Genomic DNA, 26,898 nt, shown 5'->3' on the forward strand with positions numbered 1-26,898 from the left:
ATAGTGGCAAAATATTTTTAGGGGAGTTTACTTTTTAGATTAAATTAATTTTTACTAAAAATATTGCATTTAGAAAATATAAATTTGTGTATAAAATACAAAAATATACTAAAAAGTTTTAAGTACCTATAGATAATATTTTTAATTAATAATAAAATAGTTAAAATAAAAATTGTATTTATATTTCTTGGTTACAGAATTAACTACTTTTGAAAAACCTAAAATTTTCAATCTTTAATTATAATTTATTTAAATATTGAAGGATAACATAATACTATTCTTTTGTAATATTTCTGATTTGCATTGTACTCATTGTGTGCAATGAGTGCTGCGGCGTTTCATTTTGTTTATAATTTTTTGCCATTATGTATTGTCTTCTTCTTTATATGATTATAGATTAATTAATATTTAACAAGACAGAATGCTTAAACCTTGGATACTCAAAAATTGTTTTTTACAACCAGATCTGAAACTAATAAGCATATTTAAATATACTTATATCAACATAGGTTTTTATTTGTGAGGTTTTAAATATTTTTTTTCTTTTAGTTGTGTATATTGTATTCTTAACTAAAAATCTATTAGGTAAGTAGTTATATAAAAAAATCAATCATAATATTTTTAAATATCTTTAGTCAACGTATATATTTAAAACTTGGCAATAGTTAATTGTGTCAGTGATATTTAAATTAGACACAGTCAACTAATACATTTTTATTGGCCAATTTTTTATTTTAATTAAAAACTGTAGCAAAAATAATTGTAATACTTCATGTTGAAATTTTATTATTCAAAAGTTGTTTTACATTTATACAGTATCTTTAAAAAAACATTAACAACTAAGATAAAAATGCAGCAATACACATTAAATATCAACAAAAAAGTGTTTTTAATTGCGGATACAAATTGTAGATAATAGGAAAAGAGATGATTAATTTTTTATCTATAAAAATAGATATCTTACCTCTTATAAGTATTATACACACTTTTTTAATTGTTTAATGCCTAAAATTAGAACATTTTTCAAAAAGTAAATTATTTTTTGACTGCTTTTGAGTTTAACTTAGTCACTAAAACTTTAGCCCCAGAAAATTTTTGTTTCTTTAACAAATTTATCATTGTAGTTGAAAAAAATGATTTTATATTTTCTACAGCCAACTCGACATCAGATTCAATCATTCTGAAATATTTTAATTTATAATAAATTTCTATTGCTAATGTTAATTTGGAATGTTAATACTCACGCAACAAGCAAAAAACAGGCCCGGTTACATTGAATCCATGACTTTAATGTATCAGCAGTAATTATAGATGACAATATTTCAGAAAATGTTGCTATAGAAATGAAAATATAATTATAAATCATTTAGAAAAGAATTTAACTATAAGATGTGTCATACTTTCATTATTTTTCACTAAATTCTTATCGTGACCTATTATCTTTCTTAGTACCATATGAAGACCAGAATGTTCGTACACAGGAACTTTTACATCTTTATCTTCTACTTTATTGTTAGGATCAATCAAATAGTTTGCTACAGATGTCATTGCTTCTTTTAATTTTTCTCCTAAAAAATAAACAAAAATCACATGCTAATAATTAAATTAAAAAATAATAATAATGATCTTTTATAATTGATTAATACCAAAAAATATATTCTAATGTAAATAGGCATTACACTAAGAGGATTTAAAATAGTCAAAATGCACACAATGATAGATCATATTTTGACAGAAAATGTGCACATATACAATTATTATTGTAAATTGTAGAGTAAAGTATAATCACAAATGTATATAATATCTTGCTCATACTATTATTATAGTATAAGCGATAATCATAAACAGAAAACATATAATATTTTAATAGTTGTTTTTACCATTCTGGAACTAACTTGTTTTTTACTGTAACAAGTACTTTAAAATACTCAAGAATTATTTTTATAATTAATAAAGGTTTTATATTTTATTTACTATTTTTTAATAGCTCTTAAGTTTGAAATATTTGGCAGCTATGTTCAGAACAGATAAAAGGCATTATTGAAATGAAAATGTATGATAAATGTTTTAAACAGTCAACAAATCAAAATTTATTGTCAATTAAGATACTTATTATTTAAAAATTTAAATTGTATTAGTTTTATCAGGCATCATCATATTATTATGCTATATTGATAAGATAATTCAGTAAACATTGACCTCCAGACAAATGTTGGTTAATATTAGCGTTAAATATCATGAAATAGTTGACTACTGTTTTGAAAACAACCTTTTCTGCAGATTTAATAATTGTAATATAATGAGTAAGGTTTAAAGGAAATGTTTCATTAATGAAGTTTCAGCGATTTCTTTAGTTAAGATTTGTTTTATACATTTGTTTAAAAATATAATCAGAAAAATAATATTTAATAATCAAAATCTTATGAAATATATTGATTATACTTAATATATATTTATTTCCAAAAAGCTAACTTATACAGTTAGTTGTAAACGTTTTAAAAAGTATCATAAAAATTAATTTAAAATTTTTGTTTTTAACAAAACTATTACTATTAATTAAATTTGAACATGATATGTTGAAAATTAAATAATTCATAACAGAAAACTCTGATGACTAAGTCAAGGCCTTGTTTACATATGCTGAACTTGAATTACTTTAGTAACCAGATATACAACTTACGAAATAAAACTTTAATATAATTAACTAATTATTAATCAATAAACATTTGAAAATAATGATTGTAGAAATAAAAAACATTTAACGAGTAATAATGAATTGCTGTACATTTCAGAAGTTAACAATAAACAATGGGACTAATGACAACAACGCTATAGTACACATACCATATATCATGACTATTAGTTGTATGACCTTATCTTAGTAGATACCATGATCTGTACAAATATGCAATTTACATTTATTTAATCACTATAAAAAATGAACTTAAAAATTACCACTGCCAGATTTTAGGATTCCTAATAACACCATTGCAATTGATCCGTTACTTAACCAGAAATTTGGATTATCTTGTATGTGTTGTAGAAAACGATCGGAAACTGCATTTAAGAGTTCTTTTACTCGCACATCATCATCTTTTTTGCTATTAATATTAAAAAAAAAGCAAAATTAGAATACTAGAATTGTAGACAATATCAAAAAAATTTGTTTTTTAATTTTAATTAATTAAAAACTAATTCATCAGTTAATTTTAAGATATTAAGAAATAAAATCAAAAAAAAATAAATATTTTTTAGAATAGAAGAAAAGATGAACCCTGATTGAATTATTTGTAAAAAAAAATAAACTGTAATAATTGTTACACTTATAAATAAATATTTATGATAAACACAAAAATAATTACATTGTTATAATAAGACATAAAAAAATTGTATGATTATATAATGTAGCCTATTTCTTGTATATTATAATAAATATATTATAGTCCTTATATTAAATATTATACTATAATTATAATTGTAAGGAAAATATTTTTACAAAAGAAAAAGTAGTACAATTTTAATTTAGTGAAATTAAGTTAAGAAGACGCTGACCTCACATGTGTTGACACCATCATGCGTACAACATAGCAAAATAACTTCATGGAACCAATTGTGTATTGCAAAATTTAATATAAAACTAAAATTAACCTACTATTAAAGTTAAAGGTAAAAACATTATCTGTGTTTAAGCATTAGCTTTTTTAAATATTTAAATATTTAAGTATTATAAATAATATAAGGTTAAAAATGTTTATTTCTAGCTTAAAAAATAAAAATATTGAAAAAATCTAATGCTTAAATATATATATTCTTACTTTTAACTTTGATGATAGATCAATTCACTAAAATATTAACAACACAAAATGTATTCTATAGTATGTAAATGCACTATGTTGTATGTTAATAAAACCAGAATAGTTTAACTCAGTAGTTCCCAACCTCTTCTATTCTACGCACCTTCTTATAAATTGAAAAAAATCGATCACCTTTTTTTGTGTACTTTAGAAATAAATTATGCAATATTTAGAATGACTATTTTTTTTTGATAATATATCGGTTATCCATAATTGATATCAAGTAACGAACATAGAGAAATGTTCAACTAATGTTTTTTCTCTGCGTTTTAAAATAAAAATTATATTTTTTAATAACTATTTGTGCCTCCCCAGCAATGTGTACACGCCTCCCAGTTTGGGAACCATTGGTTTAACTGAATACTGTTTATATTTTTTTCTTAAGGAAATAATACAACATATTGTAAACAAATTTGTAATCATAATTTAGTTATGTTTCATAAATTATAAATTATAATGATTATTAATTAAATATTACCAATCTTTTATTGATTCTCCTTTTTTTAATAGTTCAATATCTCGAGGATGAAAATATGAAGAGTCTCTCCAAGCTACCAATGATAATATAACCCTACGGCCATATTCATTAGTTGCAATTGTATCGATATTATTTAAAATTTCAGGAATAATTGTCTGAAACCATATATAACAATTGTGTTTAGTATAAAAGGTGTTCATTGATTCCATAAATATTATTTTAAGACTTTTAAAAATGTCAGTTTTTACCTTCTTTACTAGTACTGTATCATCAACAGAATCAAAAAGAGTCAATAAAATTAAATATCCATATTCTGATGTAGCCAAATCACGTGTAGAAGCAGTAGTCTTAATTTGTTTCAATATGGCCTTTTTTTCCTAAATATAACATTACAATTAATAATCTATAAGAATCATATTTTTTTAAATGTATTTTACCTTAGAGTTTGCAGACCATATTATGTACATAGCAAGATAACAACCACTTTTAGATGTATAAAATAATTCTATAGGAAATTCTTTAAGTGAAGTAAATAGTTCATCACAGTCCTTTCCACAAGTATATAAAATGTATTCATATATTAAATTATGAACTAATGATGTCTGCATAGAAGTCTTTTGTCTAAAATTATAAAAATAGCATTAATAAATAGTTATATTAGATCCCTTGAGTGTGTTTAGTTAAAATCAGTTAAATAATATCATAAACATAAAATAAATATTGTAGTTTAAAGATAAATATTAATTAATTGACCTTAACTATAAATTATAAATATAAGTTCCTAGAATATAGAAAAATGTATTTAATAATTATTTTTGATAATTACTTTAAAACAAATTTCTTTATGTGATCTTTTGTCTTTGCAAGTATAATATCCTTTGTATTAGGTGAATTTTTTAACACGTCAGCAAATGATAATACATTGGGCGATTCACACAAGATACTAGATGCACCATACAACTCGTGCATCATTGTATTCTGCTGCTCAGGAGTGGCATAAGTTGTATAAATCAAATCCATGATCTTAGCAGAGTTCTGACGAATCACAGTTTTTTTAAATTAAAATATTTTCAAGATCATTTATTTCTTACATGTATACTTACTGTATGTAACGTAAATGAATACACTTTTCCTTTCAAAGAATCAATTATAATTTTACGTTGTTCTGCATCACCTTGTTTCAACATATTTTTTACACATAGACAAGCATACTTAGATAGTAACATTTTTGGAACATGTTTTATTAGTTCATTTATAACTTGTGAACGAATTTCTGGTGTCCCTAATTTCAACATCCATTGAACTATACGAGCAGTGTCATGTGAATAAACCATCTACAGAATAACATAAACTTCTATTAAATCTTATACTTAAATTAAAAATACATTTATTTTACTGTTTCTAAATGAGATTTGGTGGATTTAAAAAGTTCATCCAATAGGGATTCTTTTTTTTCTTTAGGACAATCATCACGTCGCACACTTTCCCAAAGCTTTTTAGCTTTCACAACAGCTTCATAAAATGGACATTTTTGTGTTTTGCGCTTAACTCGAAGCTCTTGTTTTTCTTTCTTAAACTCTTTCCAATTAGGTTTTTCAGTAGGCTTATCATCTATAATAATAACAATAATAATAAAACATGTAAAATTAAAAAAATAACACTGAAATATACTCACTATTTACAGTATTTGATTTTCCTTTAGTTTTTTTGGATGATTTATTCTCTTTGTCAGTTTTTGGTGCTTTTTTCTTGATAGCTTGAGTTTTTATTTCTTCAACATGATCAGCATTATCTAATTCTTCAAATCCAGATTCAATTGTTTCCGCATCTTCAGATGTTAATGATTTAGTATAGTCAATCGAATCTTCAGTAACTAGTTTTTGCTTTTTTTTAGTACTATTTTTGGTAGATGAAGTTCGTTTCATAGTCATTGTATTTCAAACTCTAAAAAATAATTAATTATTAATTAAAATCTTAAAAATTAATAAAAATGTATTTTTTTGATTTTTTTTTAAATTTTTTGTCTAAACCAGTGGTCTCAAACATACAGCCAGCGGGCCACTTGTGGCCCACGAACCCCTTCTATGTGGCCCGCAATAAAAATACATTTTGAACAAAAATATGAAAATAGTACAGCTCAAAAATAAAAATTATCAAATATTCAAGCTATTTTTAAATTTTAATTATAATTTTATTTTAAGTTAACGATCATTATATTTTTTCAATGATAATTTTGTAGTAATAAAAAGTAAATAAATGGATTTTGTATGTATTTTTGTCTTCATTTTGTCTTTAGTTTCTAGTGTATAAGTATAAAAGTGACACTTAAAATTTGGCCCGCAAATTTTTTTTGAAAAAATATATGGCCCATAGGTAATTTGAGTTTGAGATCACTGGTCTAAACAAATATAAGTTAGAATCGGTCTACAATCATTTATGTAGACAGCACCAAATTATATTAAGTATTATATACTTTTGCTGAAAAACTTGTTGAAGATGCGTTTTATAGCAAAACAATTTAATATATAAAGCTCTTAATAATGCAAACTAGCAATCTTTGTAGACTTAATTTAAGAATTTAAAATGGTAAATCATAATAAGCTAATTACAACTCTATTTAATTTTTAAATTAAAATGAACAAGTAGTAATGTAAAAGATAGATACAAAATATAATTAAAATTAATGTAGTATTTGGACAAAAATCATATGACCTTGGTTCATTAATTTTCATATAGTCAAGTGTTTGAAATTTTTTAGCATGCTATGTTCCTAAAGTGAACTATCACTTTTTGCGCACTGTAAATTGTATTACTGACAAGTCAAGAACCATTTGATCATTACTAAAACTGGAAATATGGTGGGAAATGTGCAGTAATGTTAAAAAATAAAAATTGATCAACCAACTGATTATTCTTTTTTTTGGTATAAAGTATAGATAATAATTTAATAGTAAAATAAACTGAAAAATTATTTTTAGAAACTTCATGTAATCTGTTTATAAAAAACAATGATTGAATTCAAAAATGGAGATTTCTAAATTATCATTAAAGACAAAAAAATGTTTGGTTTAAAAAATTATGTGACCAATAATTCAATTATGATTTTACAATAAATACTTATTTCATAGCTATATGGTATTTTAAAATACAAAATAATTAACTATGTCACTAACTAATTTAGTTTATATAATAAATTAATGACGCCATCTTAATATATCAGTGTATTCATAGTTAATGCAAAATACAAAAAAAGTTGATACAAATAAATAAATTAAGTCAATTATCAGAAACGCTGTTGAAATATAAGTCGTTTTAATTAATTCAAACAATTTTATTTGATAAATCAAGTCTAGTAAAAAGATCTTTAACAAATACTTAATAAATAAATCAAATGAACAAACAATTACATGGATTGAAATAGTATTCAGCTGGATACTAAATAGGCAATTCACCCTGCTGTGTATATAGGTATAATATAAATGCAAGACCCAATGTAAATAAAATTATGATAAACAGCAATAAAAAAAGCATTTAAACACGGACATGAAAGTATTATAATGAGCTCGCAACAAAATACTACAGTGCCTTTTAAATACTAACAATGTTCCAATAGTTAGATCATACCTATATAGATTGTAAACATTTACAAATATCTACAAGTAGAACATTTTAAAACCTAAAGTTTATCAAAATTAAAAACTGTTGATAGAACTAATGAACGCAAATTCATTCGGTACTTACATGAAAATCGAAGCGTAGTTTGGTATGAAACCGTATAATCTAGTGATAAAACAATGTTAAGTTCAAGAAATGCAGTATTATAGCAATAAAAATTTATATTTTCTTGAATCAACAAAGTCGACCATGTGGATATGGTTAAAGAATGAGAAAAGGAGACGGGCACAAGCACGTTTTGTGACGTTTTGTCGTTTCGTTTTCGTGGTTATCATGAAAATAGCTTGATAAGAACTCGTGATAATGATTCTGTTAACAGTTAATACTACCAATCGAATTGGTCGCGGTTACGTGGTCGAACTCTGTTGATTACTACAAAAGTATTATTATTATTAACAAATACGTCACTTCGTATACCTACCAACCTCGTTATCATGTCTATCGCTCATCGCTGAAACGCACCGAGTCATTCGGAATTTGTAGACTGCCTACTGCATAGTGCCTATTGCTTAGCTATTTTTATTTTTGACAAAATGTTACACGCTAATAAACTGTTATAATAACGATACAATTCTCATATAATTGTGCAACAACGTACGAAATTCGAACGATATCCAGGCATTATATTGTTGTAATAAATTGTTCTAGTTTCAGTGAGAAAGATTGCAAGTAACCCATCGTGTAAGGTATGTTGGATTTAATTTTATACGTGTTCACATGCCGTGTAAAAGACACCTCATTATGTTAATGTATTTGTTAAGCTTGATTTCATTGCATAGGTACACATCGTTTTGTCTGTCATTTTTTAAAAGATTTCGGTTTTCCAAGTATCCTTTTTCTTAGGTTTAAAATGTGTATTTAAAATAGCAATCTGAGATCATTGGTTAGATTTAGTTCAAAAGGTAAAGCCATTTAAAGGTTTTGTCATAAGCCTAGGTATGTTGTTAAGATACTTTTAAATATACTAGATCTCGTCATGGTCTCCTATGTCATAGATTCCCAACTAGGGTGCCGCAAACTTTATTTAGGGTTCCGTAAAATTATTTGAAATATATTTATAAAGAAAAACGATTTCATGAAAATAATAATAAAATAAAATAAAATATTTGTATATACTATATACCAACGTCTTTCTACTTTTGTTTATACTTATGCACTGCTGAATAAAACCGAAGTAGTCTATAGGCCCTATAGACTACTAAACCTAACCCTATACTATGGGGTGCCTCCGGATTTTTAGAAAATAATTAAGGGTGCCGTGAGTCAAAAAAGGTTGGGAACCTCTGTCCTATGTATTAACAGAATTGGTGATGAAATATTTTTGTTTTTATATTAGTATGTCTTTGACGTGTAGGGAGACTTTAGATAAACAAGTGGCCCTTCAGTTTTTAACATTCATGCCTCAGTAGATTTTTTGAAAAATGTGCGGTATTGCTGTTAGTTAACATACTCAAGATTCTATAGATACCTTTCACTAGTTCATAGGTAGAACCATAAATTGTATAGATACAATTTACCTTAGTAATATTTTTCACTACATCTAAATTACAGTTTAAATGTTTGGAAATAAACCAATAATGGGTTACAAATAGAAGTACCTATTTAAATTACTGAAGAATAATATTGCAAAGTTGTCATTTAACTAAACTGTACAGCTGTACTGTAAAATATACAAATATTACGTGACATAACTTTTACTGAAAATTTCAATAACCTATAGCTTTCATTACATAAAATGTTTTAATACCTTTAAGTTCTTTATAGTAGGGTTTGCAAATTTATGGCACGTTTACCTAAGGTACCATGTTAAATTAATTTTAATTGTACTCTAAAAAATTTTTATTTTTATTTTTTAAATATTATATTTAATTAAATCAGTTAACAATATAAATATGATTAATATATAAAGTTTCTCGAATACAAGGTTTTTAAAATATTTTTAACAAATTTCACCTTTTCTCTCCTAGATCAACTGAAAAAAAAATTATTTTTATACATATTTACATACAGAAACTAGTGGTACAACCAGAAATATCTTAAAAAGTTAAAAAAAACTTCATAATTATAAAAAATAAAAATATTAAATTAATTTCAATTGTGATAATATCATTAAACAATATTTTTTAATAAAACCTAAAACAATTTTTTACTTTATATGAAGACTCAAAGGGGGCTGAACCTCCCCTTTAATTGCACCGCTGACTAAAATTATTATTATTTTTTTTAATTAATAACAAATGCATAACCATAATGCTAAATAATAATATATAAAAATTAATATTAAATAAATGTACATTTTATAATCAATTCATAATGTATTAATATTTTATATTTCTGTTAATTTTACCAAAAACTAGATATAATTATTTTTCATCTTTTTTGATCATATTGTAAACTTATATTAGATTCATAGTACCTACATACTACGTATGTCACAAAATATACAACTATGTACATAGATGTATGTATTCTTTAAGTCAGATTAAATTAATGTAGTATAGTATACAAAAATACTAAAATGATAAAATATTTTTATTAACCTAAATGTTAATAAACAATGAATATTTTCAATACTATAAATACTTGATTCATTAAATTTAAAAATATAACTAAATTAATTAAAAGTTTACTAAATTTAATATACTATTTAAGTACTTAACAAATATAACACCTAATATATTATTTGTATTTATTTTTACAAGATGGAAGACAAAAAAAAGTTGGCTCTGCTTATTGTAAATCATTTAAAAAGCCAACTAAGTAATGGTAGCTTCAATGATGAATCATTGGAAAGTATGGAAGTAGCAGTTCAGTGCATTGAGTCAGCGTATAATTTAAATCCTACTGAATCAAATGATGTTGACGCTAAGTTGGAAAACATTGTGAATGAATATTATAAAGTTAAAGATCAAAAAGTAAATAATTTATTATTTATTTTATATTTGAGATAAAATTAACACAATTCATTAATTGAAACATTGTCTTACATTATATTTATCATAAATACATTATTCATATAATAATATATAGCTTATGTCTATATATAATTAAAATTTATCATAGTTATATTAATTTGATATTTTTTTTACTTTTATAAACTATAATTTGTTTTATTTATATTTATTTATTGAGGAATAATTATTAAAAATGTATTATTTTGTTTTAGACAAACCTTAAGCGTGAAATAAGTCAAGCTCATAAAGATGAAGCTGAAAATTATAAGAAATATGGAAATGATTACATGAAAATTCAAGATAATGACAAGGCTATAGATGCTTACACTATGTATGTTAAAATAATAAATTATTAAACTTCATTATTAATGTTTTAAAATATTGAGTATATAGAGTATATTGTATTAATAATAGAAAGTATTTTGTAGTTTAAAAATATTGTAATTTTTCATTTTTAATAATTTTTTAGAAATTTTTTGTCTTTGGGAACATGCTTGAGTAATTATTTATTAGCGTATTTTTAATATATTATAAATTATTTTCTGAATGTTTCATACTCCATTAAGTAATGTTATACTCTATTCCATTTAATAAGTTAACTTATTTTCGCACATATATACTGAGTTGCCGAAACATTCAAACTTTTGTTGGTAACAGACATTACAACTTCTTATTGACAGTAATGTTTACGGGAAAAATGTGAAAACAACCAATTTTTATCAGTGGAGTGGGTAAACTTAAATATAATTAAATATATCACTTATTAATTATCATACTACTATATAATGTTCAAAATTATTTTTTTAATTTTTGATTTGTATATTATATTATAATTTAAAGTAAATTAATTTGTAAATGATAATTAAAATACTTAAATATAGAATAAGAAACAAATATTTTATAATTTATAGTATAAATAATACACTCTTAAGTTTAATACAATTTTATTAAAAATTATACTATCAAGAGAAAAAAATTAACCTTCCTTTATTTATGTAGACTATGTAGTCTGATATGTGGTGACACTAAAGATTAAATATTATCTTATACTTTACGATTTAAATTTTATTTTAAGTTTCATATTAGTAAATAATTAATTTTAAAATATAAAGAAAATAATAAAACATTATACATAAAAAATAAATAATTAAATATCTATAACTAATATTTTTTATGTACAAATAATAATTTAATACTTTTTAACTATTCTTCAAATAAAAGTATATAATTTTTGTGTATGATGCAAAACTTCTAAGTAACATTAAATTTATTTCATATTTTTTTTAATTACTTGCAATTATTTTATTAATATTAATTTCAATTTCAGATCGATCAAATTAAATCCATTCAATCCAATTTATTATTGCAATAGAGCTGCTGCCTTTAATGCTATCGGCAAGTACACGAATGCTATTGAGGATTGCCAAAAAGCAATTGAACTTGATCCAACATATTGCAAAGCATATTGCCGTTTGGGGTGATTATAATAATAGTTTTTAATATTTCATTTTAGCTTATTACACATAATAACATTTGTTGAACATTTATTTTAATAACTAAATAAAATGCTAAAAACCATAAATAATTTAACTTTATTATTATTAACATGTTTTATCATTAATAACACTCATATTTGTTAGATTACTAGAAAGGTAATTAAATGGAATAATTTTTAGTATGTTGTATATCAATTAGAATAATCAAGTAACTTATGTTTAAAAAAAAAAAAATAGCCAATTTTAAAATCTAAAACTTTAAAAGTTTTGGTTATAATTACATGAATTTAATTATACATCTGAATTAAAAAAAAATTGTTTGATTGTTTTATAAAAATTAAAAACGTATTCGTTTTCTTAATTTATCTTTAAAGTTTTTCTTTTCCTTTCTTTACTTATTTATGTAAAATACAGTACAATTAAATTACTATCACAGAAATAAAATGTTATTTATAACTACCTATTCTATATAGCTATCAAAACTAATATTGTTTTTCAAGTAAAATTATTAAAAAAAAAGCACTACTCTACATTAGAAAATATGATACTAGCTACTACTATAATTTTTAATACAATTTAGTCATTTTTTTTTTTCTATAAAAATTCAAAGTAATTTTAATTATTAAAAATGTATTACATATTGAATTTAAAATAATCCCTAAATTATCTATTATGTATATTTGTAGTATAGGTTTCTAATTTTTAAATTTAATTGTATTTTTGAGTTATTATTTAAATATAAAAATACTTATATCACATAATATTATAATAATTGTTATCAATATTTTTTGTCTTGCCAAGAAAAATTTTTCATGAAATTTACTTTATTTTTATAGATTAGCTTTTTCTTACATGAAAGATTATCACAAAGCAGTTTCATGTTACAAAAAAGCATGTGAATTAGATCCTGAAAATCAGGGTTATCAACGGAACTATCAACTTACCTTGAATAACTTGCAGCAAACAAATTCTGGAACACAATCACAAATGCCAAATGACCCTCCTACTATGGCAACTCCAAATTTAATGGAAACTGCTGCACGTATTATGTCTGATAATCCAGAAGTTTCTTCAGTGTATGCTATTATTTTTACAAGATTATTTTATTATTAGCCAAAAGCTGAAATTTAAGAAATGAAAATCATTAGTCATTACTATGTTTTTTTTTTTTTTTTAGAATAAACAACATTTTGGGAGATGTAACTAATTCTGGCAGTGAAGGACTAGATAGACTGATGCAAGTGTGAGTATTTTTTTAAATATTTTAAATAAATATGTATATTTATTGTTATAAGTTATGACGATATTATATTTTATATACTATAAAATATTTAGATACAAATTCTGTTTTAAAAAAATTTTAAAACTAAAAATAATTAATTTAAAATAAACTTAATTTAACTCAATTTATGTTCTTATAATTATTATTTGTTTTATAGTGGACAAAGTATAGTTACTCGTTTACAATCAGCCAATCCTAACCTGTTAGATGGATTACGAATGCAATTTCAGAATGCTCAAAATGAAGGACAACCACCACCACACAATGGATACCATGATGATGAAACTCAACCTTAAACTAACAAAATATAAGTTTTTATAACTTAAAATATTTTCTTTATTCATAAATATTGATATATAATTATTAATGATTACTTTTTTTATAAATTAAATTAATTTAATCGGTGTTATTTAATAATTGTTAGTCGGTTAGAAGTTGTCAAACATAAAAACAGTAGTTGATCTCACTCACCATTAGGCAATACTGTACAAAATAACCATATCTACTGTCAAAATATTCAAAAATTATTTGCTATTTTTTTATTTTATCATAAATCATATTTATTCATTTGATTTTTACCAGTCATTTTTAATTTACTATAAAGTAATGTTACATTTAAACACGTGCACTTTTGATGCTTAAATGGTGATGAATTTTGACGACTACACATATGTTTGACAACAACTATAGTTGTTTGAAGTACAGTATCAACTATCAATTTAATAATATTAGACATGGTTTTTATAGTAAATTAAATTTAAGTAAAACTAAAAATTATGTCTACATATTCTTTTTAAATATTTTCATTTTAATAATAATGACTATTTATTTGTTTAATAGCGCCCTTATTTGAATTATAACTGTTTTTATTCTTTATCAAATGTTATCATCTCTCCCACACCCCTCATAAATATTAAACTATTGATATTCTATATACATGTTTTGTTTGATTCTTAGTAACATTTAACACATATTCAGTGTCTAATGTTTGTAATATTTTAAAATTCAAATAAAATAATGTTAATTTAACGATATTATAATATTTTATTTATTATGACTCTAAAATCTATTTGGATTGACTTCTGTGAAAATGGCTCAATACATGGTTTGAGACACATTATTCAGAAAGATGAGAAACCATGGATGAGGTATCAAATTAATAATACTGATGTGACATATATTAGGTAACTTATATTTTTAACAGTTTTTAATTGTCTACACAGATTGCTATGGGTACTGTTATTGATTATCGCTAGCATTGCTATAGTGGTTTTGGTTTCAGCGTCTTGGGAGAAGTATTCATACTCTTCAATGGAAATCATTGTTGATGATCCTCGTTATCCACTCATCAAGATTGATTTTCCTGCAGTTACTATTTGTCCTATCAGTAAAATTGTATACTCAAAGGCTCTCAATTTAGTGCTTAAGTATATACAATTATTTTTGTTCAATTCCTTAATATTGTTCTATGCACATTTAAAATATGAATTATGTTTACCATATAAAACTGGTTAATAGTTTATTTCGGTTGATAAAATACAAATTTAGATTAAAGTCGTGGAGAAATTATGTAATTAATATAATTTCAAATGCTTAAGTTAAAATTGGAGTGTATCGATTGGTATTTTAATTATGCTTTTTATTTGTTTAGAAAAAAAGGAATTCTCTAATAGTTACATGTCTCCGCATATGTTAAAGAAAGAAATAATTTAAAAAGAAGTTTCTTTTTTTCTCAGAAGTTTTATAAAGTATAAAAAACTATAGATTGATGATTAAAAACAGCATGTTTGATACCTTTAACCAGGGGCGGATTGGGTATCGAGGGGTCCGGAGGGTTAATCAACTGTACCTATTATTATCACATTTTAATTAATAAATATTTATAGTTAATAGTGTACAATTAACTTTCATTCATTCGAAAATAAATGGTGTTTTACTATTATATTTTAACATTATATTTTATACTTAAATATGTATAATTTGTATTAATTGACACTATCAAGGGCCCGGAGGTGATTGTCCCTTTGCCTCCTTGGCCAATCCGCCCCTGCCTTTAACTCAATTCAATTCAAAATAATAATGTTGGAGAGTACTTATATGATAATTAATTGCTAATTTCAGATAAAACTCTGTTTTATATATTGGTGTTGGTTTCAAAATTATAGTAATTTGAATAATTTATTATAAGCATCATAAATTATACCAAAGTATGAATTAAATACAAGACAATTTTTTTGTTTATACATTTAAACTATTTTTGTTTATAACACATAAATTATCATGAAAGAATAATTATATTTTTAAATTTAAATTTTTCTTCTGAAATCGGAATTATAACTAACATAATTAAAACTACTTTTAAACTTTTTATTTCAATTTCCATACCTATTTACTATTAGATATTTCTTCATGCCATTTGTATATTTCTGAATTACCATGGTTACCATTTTATTATTTATATTTTATATCTACTTGAATAAACACCAGTACACTCTATTGACAAATGTCAATCACTCTATGTTATAAAAAATATTTTTAACTGTTGTTAATTTTGGTGCTAACCTTTGGCTAACACTTATTAAGAAGTGTTGATTTTAATTTATTATTATTTAAGGGTTGAATATAAATTAATACTAATTCAAACATTTTTTCTATTAGTTAAAATTATATAACAATATTTTAATATTGTTAATTATTAATTGTTGTATTTGTTTATATGGCATCATTGCAATACCTAGGTATCGCTAATAAGCAGATTTCTCACATAATTATTATTTATTTTATTACAATTTGTAAAAACTTAAGTTGTATTTAAGTTACATTTTGGAAACACATAAACAATGACAAATTATTGCACTACATATTATGCTATTTAACATTTTATAATATTCTAAAAGTAGATACCTATGTATAATGTATAAGTATATACTTCATTATAAATTTATAAATCAGAGTTCTTCTGAGATTGTTAAGTGTACTTTCATTTGTACCCTATCTATTTCATTATATCCTACAGTAAAAAAATAAATAATGTAAACATACAATATTAAATAGGTACTTACAATTTTATTATTAAACGTATCTAAGCTAACGTCTCTGCCTATCGATAAACTATACTTGGTTGCTGTGATACTAAGAGGACGCTACATTCGCATTTGTTAAGTTTGTAATCCATTTTACAAGTTCGTAACATGATAAATTTACGTTCAACAGTTTACGTTTAGGTTCGTTAATTTAAAAAAATTAGAATAAACTGACGTCTGACTTGTGCTAAACGTAAATTTACTGATACGCGCTTTCAAGTCGAGGACAACAAATTCAAGTGTAGTAACCTTTTAAGTTTCCTGTTCCCAAATAAATTAATCGAGTTCAAATAAATTATTATTCGTTTTCAAGTACGCAATTAATAATTAAAATTCTCATAACAAAATATTAATAGGCTTAATAACCTGTGAAATTCAAACTTAAAATCCTGTAGTGAAAAACGACTATCTTGGTGATAATGACATTTTTAATTTTTTTATATGTGGGTAAATAAGTATTAATATACGAGTACAGGGTTATTATTATTATTTTTTTTTTATCAGTAATATTTTACAAAGCAAAAAAAATCCATAGTGCTAAAAAATTAATGTTTAAAAAAACTATATTTTTAATGTTGCAACTATATATTATTACTTTAATTAAATTATTAGATAGTTAATTTTAATCTTATAGCCTTACCATTGTTAGAGAAACTTATCTAATATCAGTAACTCCATAAAATTAATAATATTTTTATTTCTATAAATAGATAATAGTGAAAGTCCTACAAGTCGTGGCCCGTGATTCAGTTGCCTTATTTTCAAGATGATTTTTTAATCTCCTTAATTTTTAAAAATTTCTTTCAGGAGTGGCTGTTGAAATAGGAAATATTGATAGCAATTAAAAAAGTTCATACATATTTAGGTATATTACTGGTTCACATTGTTGCAGAACTTATTTGATAACCATAAATATATAGTCGATCTTTAGATTCAACCAATTCCATTTTAATTGCTTTAATTGATACCTATTCAGCTTCTATAATGTCATTATAACCTTTTAAATAAAACCCTGATATTATATTTTTTAATAAAATAAATAATAATTTAAGACTTCCTGAAATTTGACCCCTAAGCCCTCTTGGATACACCATTGCTTATTATTCTGAACATTTTTTTCTTACAAATTTTTCAATAGAATAAAATAATATTTTTTTAAATAAAAACATACATTTTTAATTTCTATTCCAGAGAAAGATATTTTTTTAATTATTTCAATACATAAAAATTGAAAAATTGTAATTTGGACGACTGATTTATGAGTTATAACTCATAAGTATTTACGCAGAGTATTCATTAGCACTTCGCAGAGTTTTAAGTACCTACGCGGATACCTCGAAAATTATTGATCTACTACTCCGCTTACCAATTAATGCTTTAAATAAATAAATTTTAAATGTTTATTTATATGTAGGTACAAAATATAGTTAGATGTGCTATGAAATATTAATATAGTGTGTAGATAGATATTTGAATATTTTCTGATGTACTTATTATAAAAATAATGTAAGCAAATAAATGTTATTAATGCATGAACACCTATCACTTTTCTGCCTATAAACTATAAAGTGGACTGTTAGTTAAAATTATCAATTAAGTAAGTTAGATAGGTACTATACAAGGATAAACACGTACACTTATAGTGCCTATTTATATTTTTTATTTATTTTAGTAAATATTCCAACGATTCCGACTTGAGAACCAAGTGGACAAATTCATTGCAGGCACTTGCAAGGATAGAGTTCCCACACAACACGAATCTATATTATTTTCTACAGAATAAATCTACAATAAAAATACCCCTGGACGATATATCTGATATCATGTTAAAAGTAAGTTGCGTTGGGTTAAACACTTAAAAGAATACTCCAACATACCTATAAACTGTGTACTAAAATAAATATAAGTTTAGGTGATCCTTATCATTTGATTTAAAAAAATGTTAATTTATAGTTTTATAGATATTAAATACATTTATGAAATTAATTCAGTTATAAAAACTGGACGAGTTTATCCTATATCATAAAATAATTGAAATTAAACTATCTTGTACAGTTGTACCTACGTATGGACTTGTACGATAATACATTCTTAAATTCTGACCTTAGCAATGAATGATATATTTATTTTATAATAAAATGTGTATTCATAATGTTTTGGTTCTTTTTTTTATCTTTTTAACACATTGCAAATAAATCATGATATATATAGTTGGCACCGTCCATCGAAGATATATTTCAAAAATGTTATTGGAGAGGCGTAACGTACAAATGCAAGGATATTCTGCGGTTTCAACGTACTGAAGAAGGGTTTTGTTATTCGTTCAATAGCCAAACGGCCGAGAGCAGTATAAAGTACGTATCTATACCATTTCTACAGACTACAACTAGAGATCATTATTTACTATAGTATATTTTAGCTTTAATTATCCAGAATTTCTAGTTAAAACAACATAATGTTATTATAAACTAAATAAAATATATCGTAATTGTATGGGTGGGAAAAATTGCCATATTCTATTATGGGACATGTAATGATTGCATATTGTAGTGTACCTATTCAAAATATTACCGAAAAGCAAACGAGTTATCAAAGCAGCTATGAGCAATAATTAAGGTAGTGCACAATGGCCACAATGGTACCTTTCATTACTACTGATACATTTAAATTATAATGCCGGGTTTAAAGTTACATCGTTTATCGTGTCGTGTCCAACATTTGAGCTTGGCCCAATTCACGCTCAATCATGGTCAATGATACTACGATATTAATGACCAATTAGAATATTATATTATATGATACAAGAAACTAAACTCGACAGACGACGTAGCTGTGAACCATTTTAAAAACATAATATGACAAATATCATTATAGTTATATAGTTAATATAATAATAATAAAAATTATTTTGAAATTTATTGAACTTAAAATTTGGTAAAAACAGATTAATGGTTTTCTTTTTCATAAGCTGTACCCCAACTATATACATATATAACTAATATGGTACCTACTATGGTAGTAAACTCTTTAACCACAGTATACAATGTTTTAAAAAGTATTCGTACTATAAATTTAAATGTTTTTCGTAAAACCATTAAAAACTTCATTTTCATGGAAGAAAACACTTTTCGTTGAAATGTACAAGAACAAATATACGCACAAAGAAATCTACATATTTTCAATCATTTATTTTTTAACTTTATGATAATGTTTTAACTATTGTCGCCTATCTGTTCTAACTACGTGAAAAAAGTGTAGTTACACACGATTATTTTTAGCAATATATCACTTTAAGTACATAGATATATATATTTAAGCGTATAAGAATATTTTTAATGATAATATGACATTTATATATTGTATAATACCAGTACACAATAATTATTTTATTTTATCAATAGTTTATTTCTTTTAAGTTTATGACTATCATTCTTATATATATATATATATATATGTGTGTGTGTGTGTGTGTATAACATAATATATTATTATAGTGACGAAAACAAAATTAACCCTCTGTTTATCGAATCGGATGGAATGCTTGTTCCCCTTCGAAACAACGCCGCGGGCAAAGATACTGGACTCAAATTAATAATGAGCAATATGAGCAACAAATTTTTCCCAGATGACAGTCGTAGAAGAGGCTTTAACGTAAGTAAATACGTATATACTTACAATAGATTTTGGTGATTTTTAGATGTATATTGGCATATTGCTGATATTAGATCCCAACGTATATTTAAACATTGTTCACTTCATAAAGGAATAACTATTTGATAGTATTTGGATCAGTTACCGGTACAATCAACTTATCAATATTACTTATATTCATTAATCATAACGCTTCAATAAAATTTGGTTTTAATTTTGCTCCACCTTTTAACCGTTTAACTTTTTCTAATACTTCGTTGTATTTTACTTTACTTAAAAATATATTATTCGAATTTTTTTTTACTCGAAAGAATATTAAATTTTTCATAAAACTTTAAATCAACCATTTTAAATATTTAAAAAAATAAAAGTTTTAAGAAAATTCAAAAATCAAAATAATGATATGTCTAAAAATACAACCAATTTGTTAAATGGTGTAATTTCAATTGATCTGAAATTCTATATATCTTCAGTCTTAAATGTCTACCTACCCTCTGATAAAATTATCACTTAAAAATATTTTTGGTAACATAAACGCCTATATTTGCGTACGCAATCATAATAATAAATTGATATTCACAAGTCTATTTAAAAAAACGTACATAGAAGTAGTCACTTTATAGATGTAAACAACTGTAATTTATTCCGTTCAGGTGATGGTACACACCCCCGACTCCTTTCCGGACGTGGCGACCGCCTACAAAGTGCACGCCATACGCGATCGCATTTCACGGATATCAGTGAGCGTGGCTCAAGTGGAGGCTGATGATTCACTCGACCGTATCGGAAATCAAAACAGCCAATGTCACTTGTACAGAGCAAAAGCAAAGAACCTCAGCTCACTGTTACACAAGAGTAGCAACGAAGACACGTGTTACATCAAATGTAGGATGAGAGCTATCTACAAGGCGTGCAACTGTACGCAGTACTTTTTCAAATTGTATAAAGGTACGGTAGGTTGTTACATTTTTTTAAATAATGTATACATCGTAAAAAAAATATCTATAAATAATAATATACAAACACTGGTATAGAAGCCTTTATTGGGTACAGATATGATTCATGGGTTATGATACATTTGTAATGGTCAGCTACGAGGGATATATATGATTGATAACAACCATATAAAAATATATGTATAGTCTTATAATAATATATGTGTAATATATATTATCACAACTCGTTACAATAAAAATAGATTATTATTAAAGATATTTTTTTTATAGTTGCATGTTATACAAAATAATTGTTCATAATTGTATGAATATTGTTTTATAGGCCTCGGAAGTCACTGTGGAATAGAACACATACCTTGTTTGATCGCAAACGATAGTAAGGCAGTGCATTTTACGATATTATATACTAATAATATATACTGTTATCTATTATAACTATGTTGTGTGGATTTTACCATGTTACAAGTCAAACCCAAACTACTTTAATCGAATGATTAAAACATCAATTATTATAATGTGCTAAATCCATACCCATATATAAAAAAGTCATGAGTTTTAATTATATATTAATGAAAGAATTTGTTAAAAAATTAAGTCAATTTTAAGTATAACTGATTTAAATGTTACATTGTTAATCCATCTATTACAATTTCATAAATTAAAGTAAACATTTAATTGGTGCGTTTAAAAATATGTCTATAAATTATAAATTATAATACCTATATTTTTTCATTTAGAATTTTTAAATAAGAATATAGCATTAATTTTAATTATACCAGACTTAAAAAAAAAACATTGAATCTATTAGTCAATTATATTTAATTTTTTTGTTTCATTGGAAATATTTAAGTACGATCTAACATTATGTACCTATAGGTATAATATCACAAACCGATAATTAATAAAAAATTAATATCTATAGTATAGATTCTATATAAATACAATATAACTTATAATGGCGTACAGTAGTATATTGTTCGTTATTTAGTACTTCAACGTAACCCCAAAGTTCCGGAAGACGAACCAGGCTTTCCTAATTGGAGCATGCCATTTTCTATGAACTGCAATTGTCGACCGCCTTGTTCGTTTATGGCGTATACGACCGAGCTCCGGAATGAATTTAGGTAAGCAAATCAGTGTGAAATACGTTGATACTTCATTATTATTGACGGTTGATATGTTATAGAAATACACACGTTAGAAACGTATATTTACGAACGGTTGAATATTTTACAAATTATTATTTACTATATGAATATTATAAATAATAAATAAAGTATCTAAATATTTCAATACGAATTCAATTGTTCAAGAGTCCTGATCTCTAGTACTCTACAAAACTGTTGTACAATCTACGTACAATTTGCGTAGGTACATCTATATTTTTTCAAGATTAACAAAATAATTATCAGTAAGCTCAAATACGAGTAAACATTGTTCAGAACAGTAATTAATATAGTAGGTATAGTGAAAAAAACATAATCTATTTACAAAAAATACACTTTTTAATACTTATAATGCTCTAATAAAAAGGTCATTAGTGTAAAAAAAAAAATCATTTTTGTAAGATAAAAATTCCTAAGTTCAAAGACTTAATAATCACTTTTAGCTATATTTATACATTTATACTTTATTATAGTAACAAAACATTTATCTAAGTATATTGGAACAAAATATTGAACACACATATTAGTCATAACATATATTACGTATATTTTAAAATATTATGACAGAAACGTTCATATTATTTTCCTCACAATGAAAGTTTTGTTCAACGATATTAATTATCTCAATCAGTGGCGCCAAACCCTATGTTAATGTTGGACAATTGTCTTACATATAAAATTGGTGATGGGTGAGTAAATCTATTTTGGTAGCTTAAACAACCGAATGTGTGGTGGATGAAAGTTTGTTTTAAATGTTTGTCCTACATATTTTTTTTTACTTCGGCGCCACTGATCTCAATAATTACGACTATGTATTACATTTCACTAAATTTATAGTGACTTATTAGAGTATTAATTATTAGTATTAGTTATACTAAAAATCAATGTCGTGTGTAGCTGTTATGTATTATATTGTGATGAAATAAATACTTTTTAGATTTTAAGCGAAACGATGAATTGCAGATTTACAATGAAGTAGAAAAAATACTTCAACTTTGATAATAGTTTTTGATATCAAACTGGATCTAGAATTTCTAGTGTTTTTCAAAAATAACTGGGAAAAAACTTCAAGAAATTAATGCATTTTTACACAAAACTCGTTTTAGTCAATTTTTCTTTGTTTTAATATAACATAAAAACAAATTATTTTAGTTATTTGAAATTTTCACCAAATTTTTATGTTAACATTTTTTAAACATGATATAATTTTTAAAATAATTTGACTTTTTATATTTTTAATTTTTTTTATTTCTTTTTTTTTGTTAATAATGATAAAAAAATTATTCTTTGTGCAATATAAAAATTCTTAAAAATTTAATGCTGATCCCAGCAATCCCACATAAGTTGTTCTTACATCTGTATAAAAATATTAAGAATATATAGACATAATTATTTTTATATGAATATTAAATTTTTATAGCTAAGATATTTGAAAATTTAATACTAAAATGAATAAAAATTATTCATGTAGATTTGAAGTTAAAAACAATAATATACATTCTTTATATGGTAAATATGTGTTATTTTAATTAAATACTAATAATATAATTAATGCAATTTTTTCCTAAAAAATAAAATGAACTTATTGTATTGCTTAAAGCAAAATAAATACTTAATAATATTATAATGATCGGTTGACAGACCATCTCCGATCAGAATAGTTTTTCATGTGCAATGAATTCAAATTAATACTCTCACAATCATTTTCACTCGAAACTTAATATATAGTAGAGCGGTACCTGCTTGCTCACTTTTTTATAAATATGTGTAATATTAGAATACATAATATTATAATTTGAATAGTGATTTTTCATAAAATAACTATTTCATAACATTTTTATAGAAAAAAGTGTCATGGGTGATTTAACTAATAACTCCTCTTGTAAAGGTATCTCTGAATTAATAAAATTAGTTAAAAAATTAAAACAAAACATTTTAATGTTTCAAAAAAATAATTTTGATTAAGTTTCATCTGTAATAGTAAATTTAAATTTTTGTTTTATTAGTATTTTACTAAGTGTGGAGCTGGCATAAAATTAAAATATTTATTAATGTAAGCACCATCTAACCAATATAACTTATTTTTTTTTAGGCAATTTGTTAACTATGAACAGTTATCTTCGAGATACAATGTATACTTGGAAGTCAATTATAGAGAACTTTATGCTACAAGCTATCGACGATCCATGAGATATACTACTCAAGATTTGTTGGGTAGGTTTCCTATACTTATTAGTTATTACTTATTACTATTTTTTTTTCGTAATATGACATTACATTATATAACTTTACAATTGTTTGACGCTTTTCCGTTGGTACGGAAAGTAAGTAGTAAGGTACGCTTATAGAAAACCAGTTGAAAATTAAAAAAAATACTTTCTTTATTAGAATTTATAGCAGTAGTATATTTATATATTTAAACCTTATACATTATATTTAACCAATCCAACCTCCTATCTTTGAAGTTTGAGGGTTCTAAATTAAATTGTCTAAGTAATTCTTCTATAAATTATTTGATTTGTATAAAATTTGGAATGCATAATTTAGGCGCAGAAATGGTCTGTTCAATAATATTATAGGAATTCCCCGTCATATAATAATTCATGTTTTTAAAAATTAAATTCAGCACTTAAACGCTTTAACATATTACGTAAGACGTATATGTTTTGAAATCGGTGGGTCCATTATGATTTAATAATATTGAATAATTTTACGTCTAACAGTGTCGTTCGGTGGACTAGCCAGTCTGTTTCTTGGTTGCAGTTTGGTAAGTATAGTGGAAATCCTTTACATAATCTACAAGTCATTCTTGATACTTGTGCAAAACCTCTACAACAACTACAACTGCAACAACGACCCAGCACGACGGGATACAACTGATAGTGAGCGTTTTTATTAAGAAATAAAGTTTATATATTACGCAGTAAAAATCACTAAAATATATTCTTAAAAATAAGCGTTATGCACTAACAATTTTAAAATATGCTTTTAAAACCGCGTTTAAAAAAAAAAAATTGTTTTGCTCTTAGTTAATATAAAAAAAGTTATAGCAAAGTTTATTTATTTTGGTATAACTAATAATAATTAAATATACTAAATTATACTATTGTTATTAAAATTGATGATATTATAGTTTATGAAAAAATTAAAGGAAACGCAGAAAAAAATTCTATTGAATTGGTTGTTTTAATTTTCTATAGTTCTAAGTTGAACTTAAGGTTCAAAGTAGTGCAGTATGTTATAAAAAGATCAAATATGAAATAAAAATTGTAAAAACTATAAAGTCATGAAACATTCTCATATTTATTATGTTTTATAAAATGTTTGTAAAAATATTATTTTTTGTTTGAATAATAAATATGATATAATAATACATTTAACTTAAAAATATTTTTTGGTAAATACATAAATCAATTAATAGGTAAATAATTATTAATATATTTTTATTCTATTATGAATCTATTTTTATTTTCAATAAAAATACAATATTACGTTTTATCATAACTATAATTTAATAAGCTATTATTTTTTTCACCTTTTATAACAATAGTACCAAAAATTTTTGAGGTATTTATAATTTAATATTTTTTACTTATAGGATAATAATATATAGTGTGGAACAGATAGTATTTAATAACAGATTATTAGCAAACGGTTTGATTAAAATATTCAATTAGGTATGCGAATAATACAAAATAAACTTATACTCTTTTATAAAAGTATTTATTTTACTATTTAAAATTATTTTAATCGATTTCGGTATCAAGGGCGCCCATAAAAAAATTCTCAGGGGGGGGGAGGCAAAATTTTAATTATGTCCATGAGATAGGAAGGGGTTTACAATTTAACATAATACTATTATATTTTATATATCAAACGGGAAGATTATGAAATAATAATTATTTAACCAATTAACCATAAAAGTAATTTATTGAATTTACATTTGATAAATAACATAAATTTATTAAAATATTAATTTACAAATAAAAATCGTAAATTTCTCTTTTTAACACCAAATATATTTATTACTTGTTCTATGTATTCATTCGTTTTATCATCAATTTTTCCCTGTGTACGCTTATTATACATAATCCATCAAGTCTATCTTCACTCATTATAGATCTTGTGTAAACAATTTTTTAACATTTTCAACATTTTCCAGGGAGGGGACATGTCCTTCCCTTTACCCCTCCATATGGGCGTCTTTGTTCGGCATCAAAAATATTAAACTATAATTTACCACCATAAATTGTGCATTTTTGAGTTTTTTTTTTTTGACAGTGAGTATATTTTTGATTACGAA

At 24.2% G+C, this 26,898-nt stretch overlaps 3 protein-coding genes across 3 annotated transcripts; 2 read left to right on the top strand and 1 right to left on the bottom strand.

The window, feature by feature from the left end:
• Positions 1–874: 874 nt before the first annotated feature.
• On the bottom strand, positions 875–8,253 carry LOC112596650 (protein penguin). The gene is made up of 12 exons (XM_025342406.1): positions 8,074–8,253; positions 6,008–6,276; positions 5,729–5,943; positions 5,436–5,666; positions 5,159–5,367; positions 4,770–4,953; positions 4,581–4,709; positions 4,333–4,487; positions 2,956–3,101; positions 1,401–1,568; positions 1,245–1,335; positions 875–1,180 (listed from the first exon to the last, which is right to left on the bottom strand). Exons 2-12 carry the CDS (start codon positions 6,261–6,263, stop codon positions 1,036–1,038), a joined length of 1,929 nt encoding a protein of 642 aa, XP_025198191.1. The 5' UTR covers positions 6,264–6,276; positions 8,074–8,253; the 3' UTR covers positions 875–1,035.
• Positions 8,254–8,429: 176 nt separating this feature from the next.
• LOC112596653 (small glutamine-rich tetratricopeptide repeat-containing protein alpha) lies at positions 8,430–14,507 on the top strand. The gene is made up of 7 exons (XM_025342412.1): positions 8,430–8,693; positions 10,710–10,922; positions 11,174–11,292; positions 12,289–12,438; positions 13,294–13,533; positions 13,635–13,700; positions 13,897–14,507. The coding sequence occupies exons 2-7, from the start codon at positions 10,710–10,712 to the stop codon at positions 14,033–14,035; spliced, it is 927 nt and encodes a 308-aa protein (XP_025198197.1). The 5' UTR covers positions 8,430–8,693; the 3' UTR covers positions 14,036–14,507.
• Positions 14,508–14,792: 285 nt separating this feature from the next.
• Positions 14,793–25,494, top strand: LOC112596660 (pickpocket protein 19-like). The gene is made up of 10 exons (XM_025342420.1): positions 14,793–14,887; positions 14,963–15,166; positions 18,495–18,654; positions 19,034–19,176; positions 20,317–20,473; positions 21,127–21,421; positions 21,752–21,805; positions 22,418–22,553; positions 24,688–24,809; positions 25,319–25,494. Exons 1-10 carry the CDS (start codon positions 14,793–14,795, stop codon positions 25,492–25,494), a joined length of 1,542 nt encoding a protein of 513 aa, XP_025198205.1.
• Positions 25,495–26,898: the final 1,404 nt, after the last annotated feature.

The sequence above is a fragment of the Melanaphis sacchari genome, unplaced genomic scaffold (genome assembly GCF_002803265.2).
Source record: "Melanaphis sacchari strain LSU unplaced genomic scaffold, SCAv2.0 Contig330_pilon_pilon, whole genome shotgun sequence".
NCBI lineage: Eukaryota > Metazoa > Arthropoda > Insecta > Hemiptera > Aphididae > Melanaphis > Melanaphis sacchari.

Excerpts from the sequence above, each read along its gene's own strand:
- LOC112596650 (XM_025342406.1), bottom strand. The coding sequence starts at position 6,263 with ATGACTATGAAACGAACTTCATCTACCAAAAATAGTACTAAAAAAAAG. Across the intron at positions 5,944-6,007 it reads AAAATCAAATACTGTAAATA|ATGATAAGCCTACTGAAAAA; the intron begins GTGAGTATATTT and ends TTATTATTATAG. Across the intron at positions 3,102-4,332 it reads GGAGAATCAATAAAAGATTG|CAAAAAAGATGATGATGTGC; the intron begins GTAATATTTAAT and ends TAATATTAATAG.
- LOC112596653 (XM_025342412.1), top strand. The coding sequence starts at position 10,710 with ATGGAAGACAAAAAAAAGTTGGCTCTGCTTATTGTAAATCATTTAAAA. Across the intron at positions 10,923-11,173 it reads ATAAAGTTAAAGATCAAAAA|ACAAACCTTAAGCGTGAAAT; the intron begins GTAAATAATTTA and ends ATTTTGTTTTAG. Across the intron at positions 12,439-13,293 it reads AAAGCATATTGCCGTTTGGG|ATTAGCTTTTTCTTACATGA; the intron begins GTGATTATAATA and ends TTATTTTTATAG.
- LOC112596660 (XM_025342420.1), top strand. The coding sequence starts at position 14,793 with ATGACTCTAAAATCTATTTGGATTGACTTCTGTGAAAATGGCTCAATA. Across the intron at positions 15,167-18,494 it reads GCTCTCAATTTAGTGCTTAA|TAAATATTCCAACGATTCCG; the intron begins GTATATACAATT and ends TATTTATTTTAG. Across the intron at positions 24,810-25,318 it reads TACTACTCAAGATTTGTTGG|TGTCGTTCGGTGGACTAGCC; the intron begins GTAGGTTTCCTA and ends TACGTCTAACAG.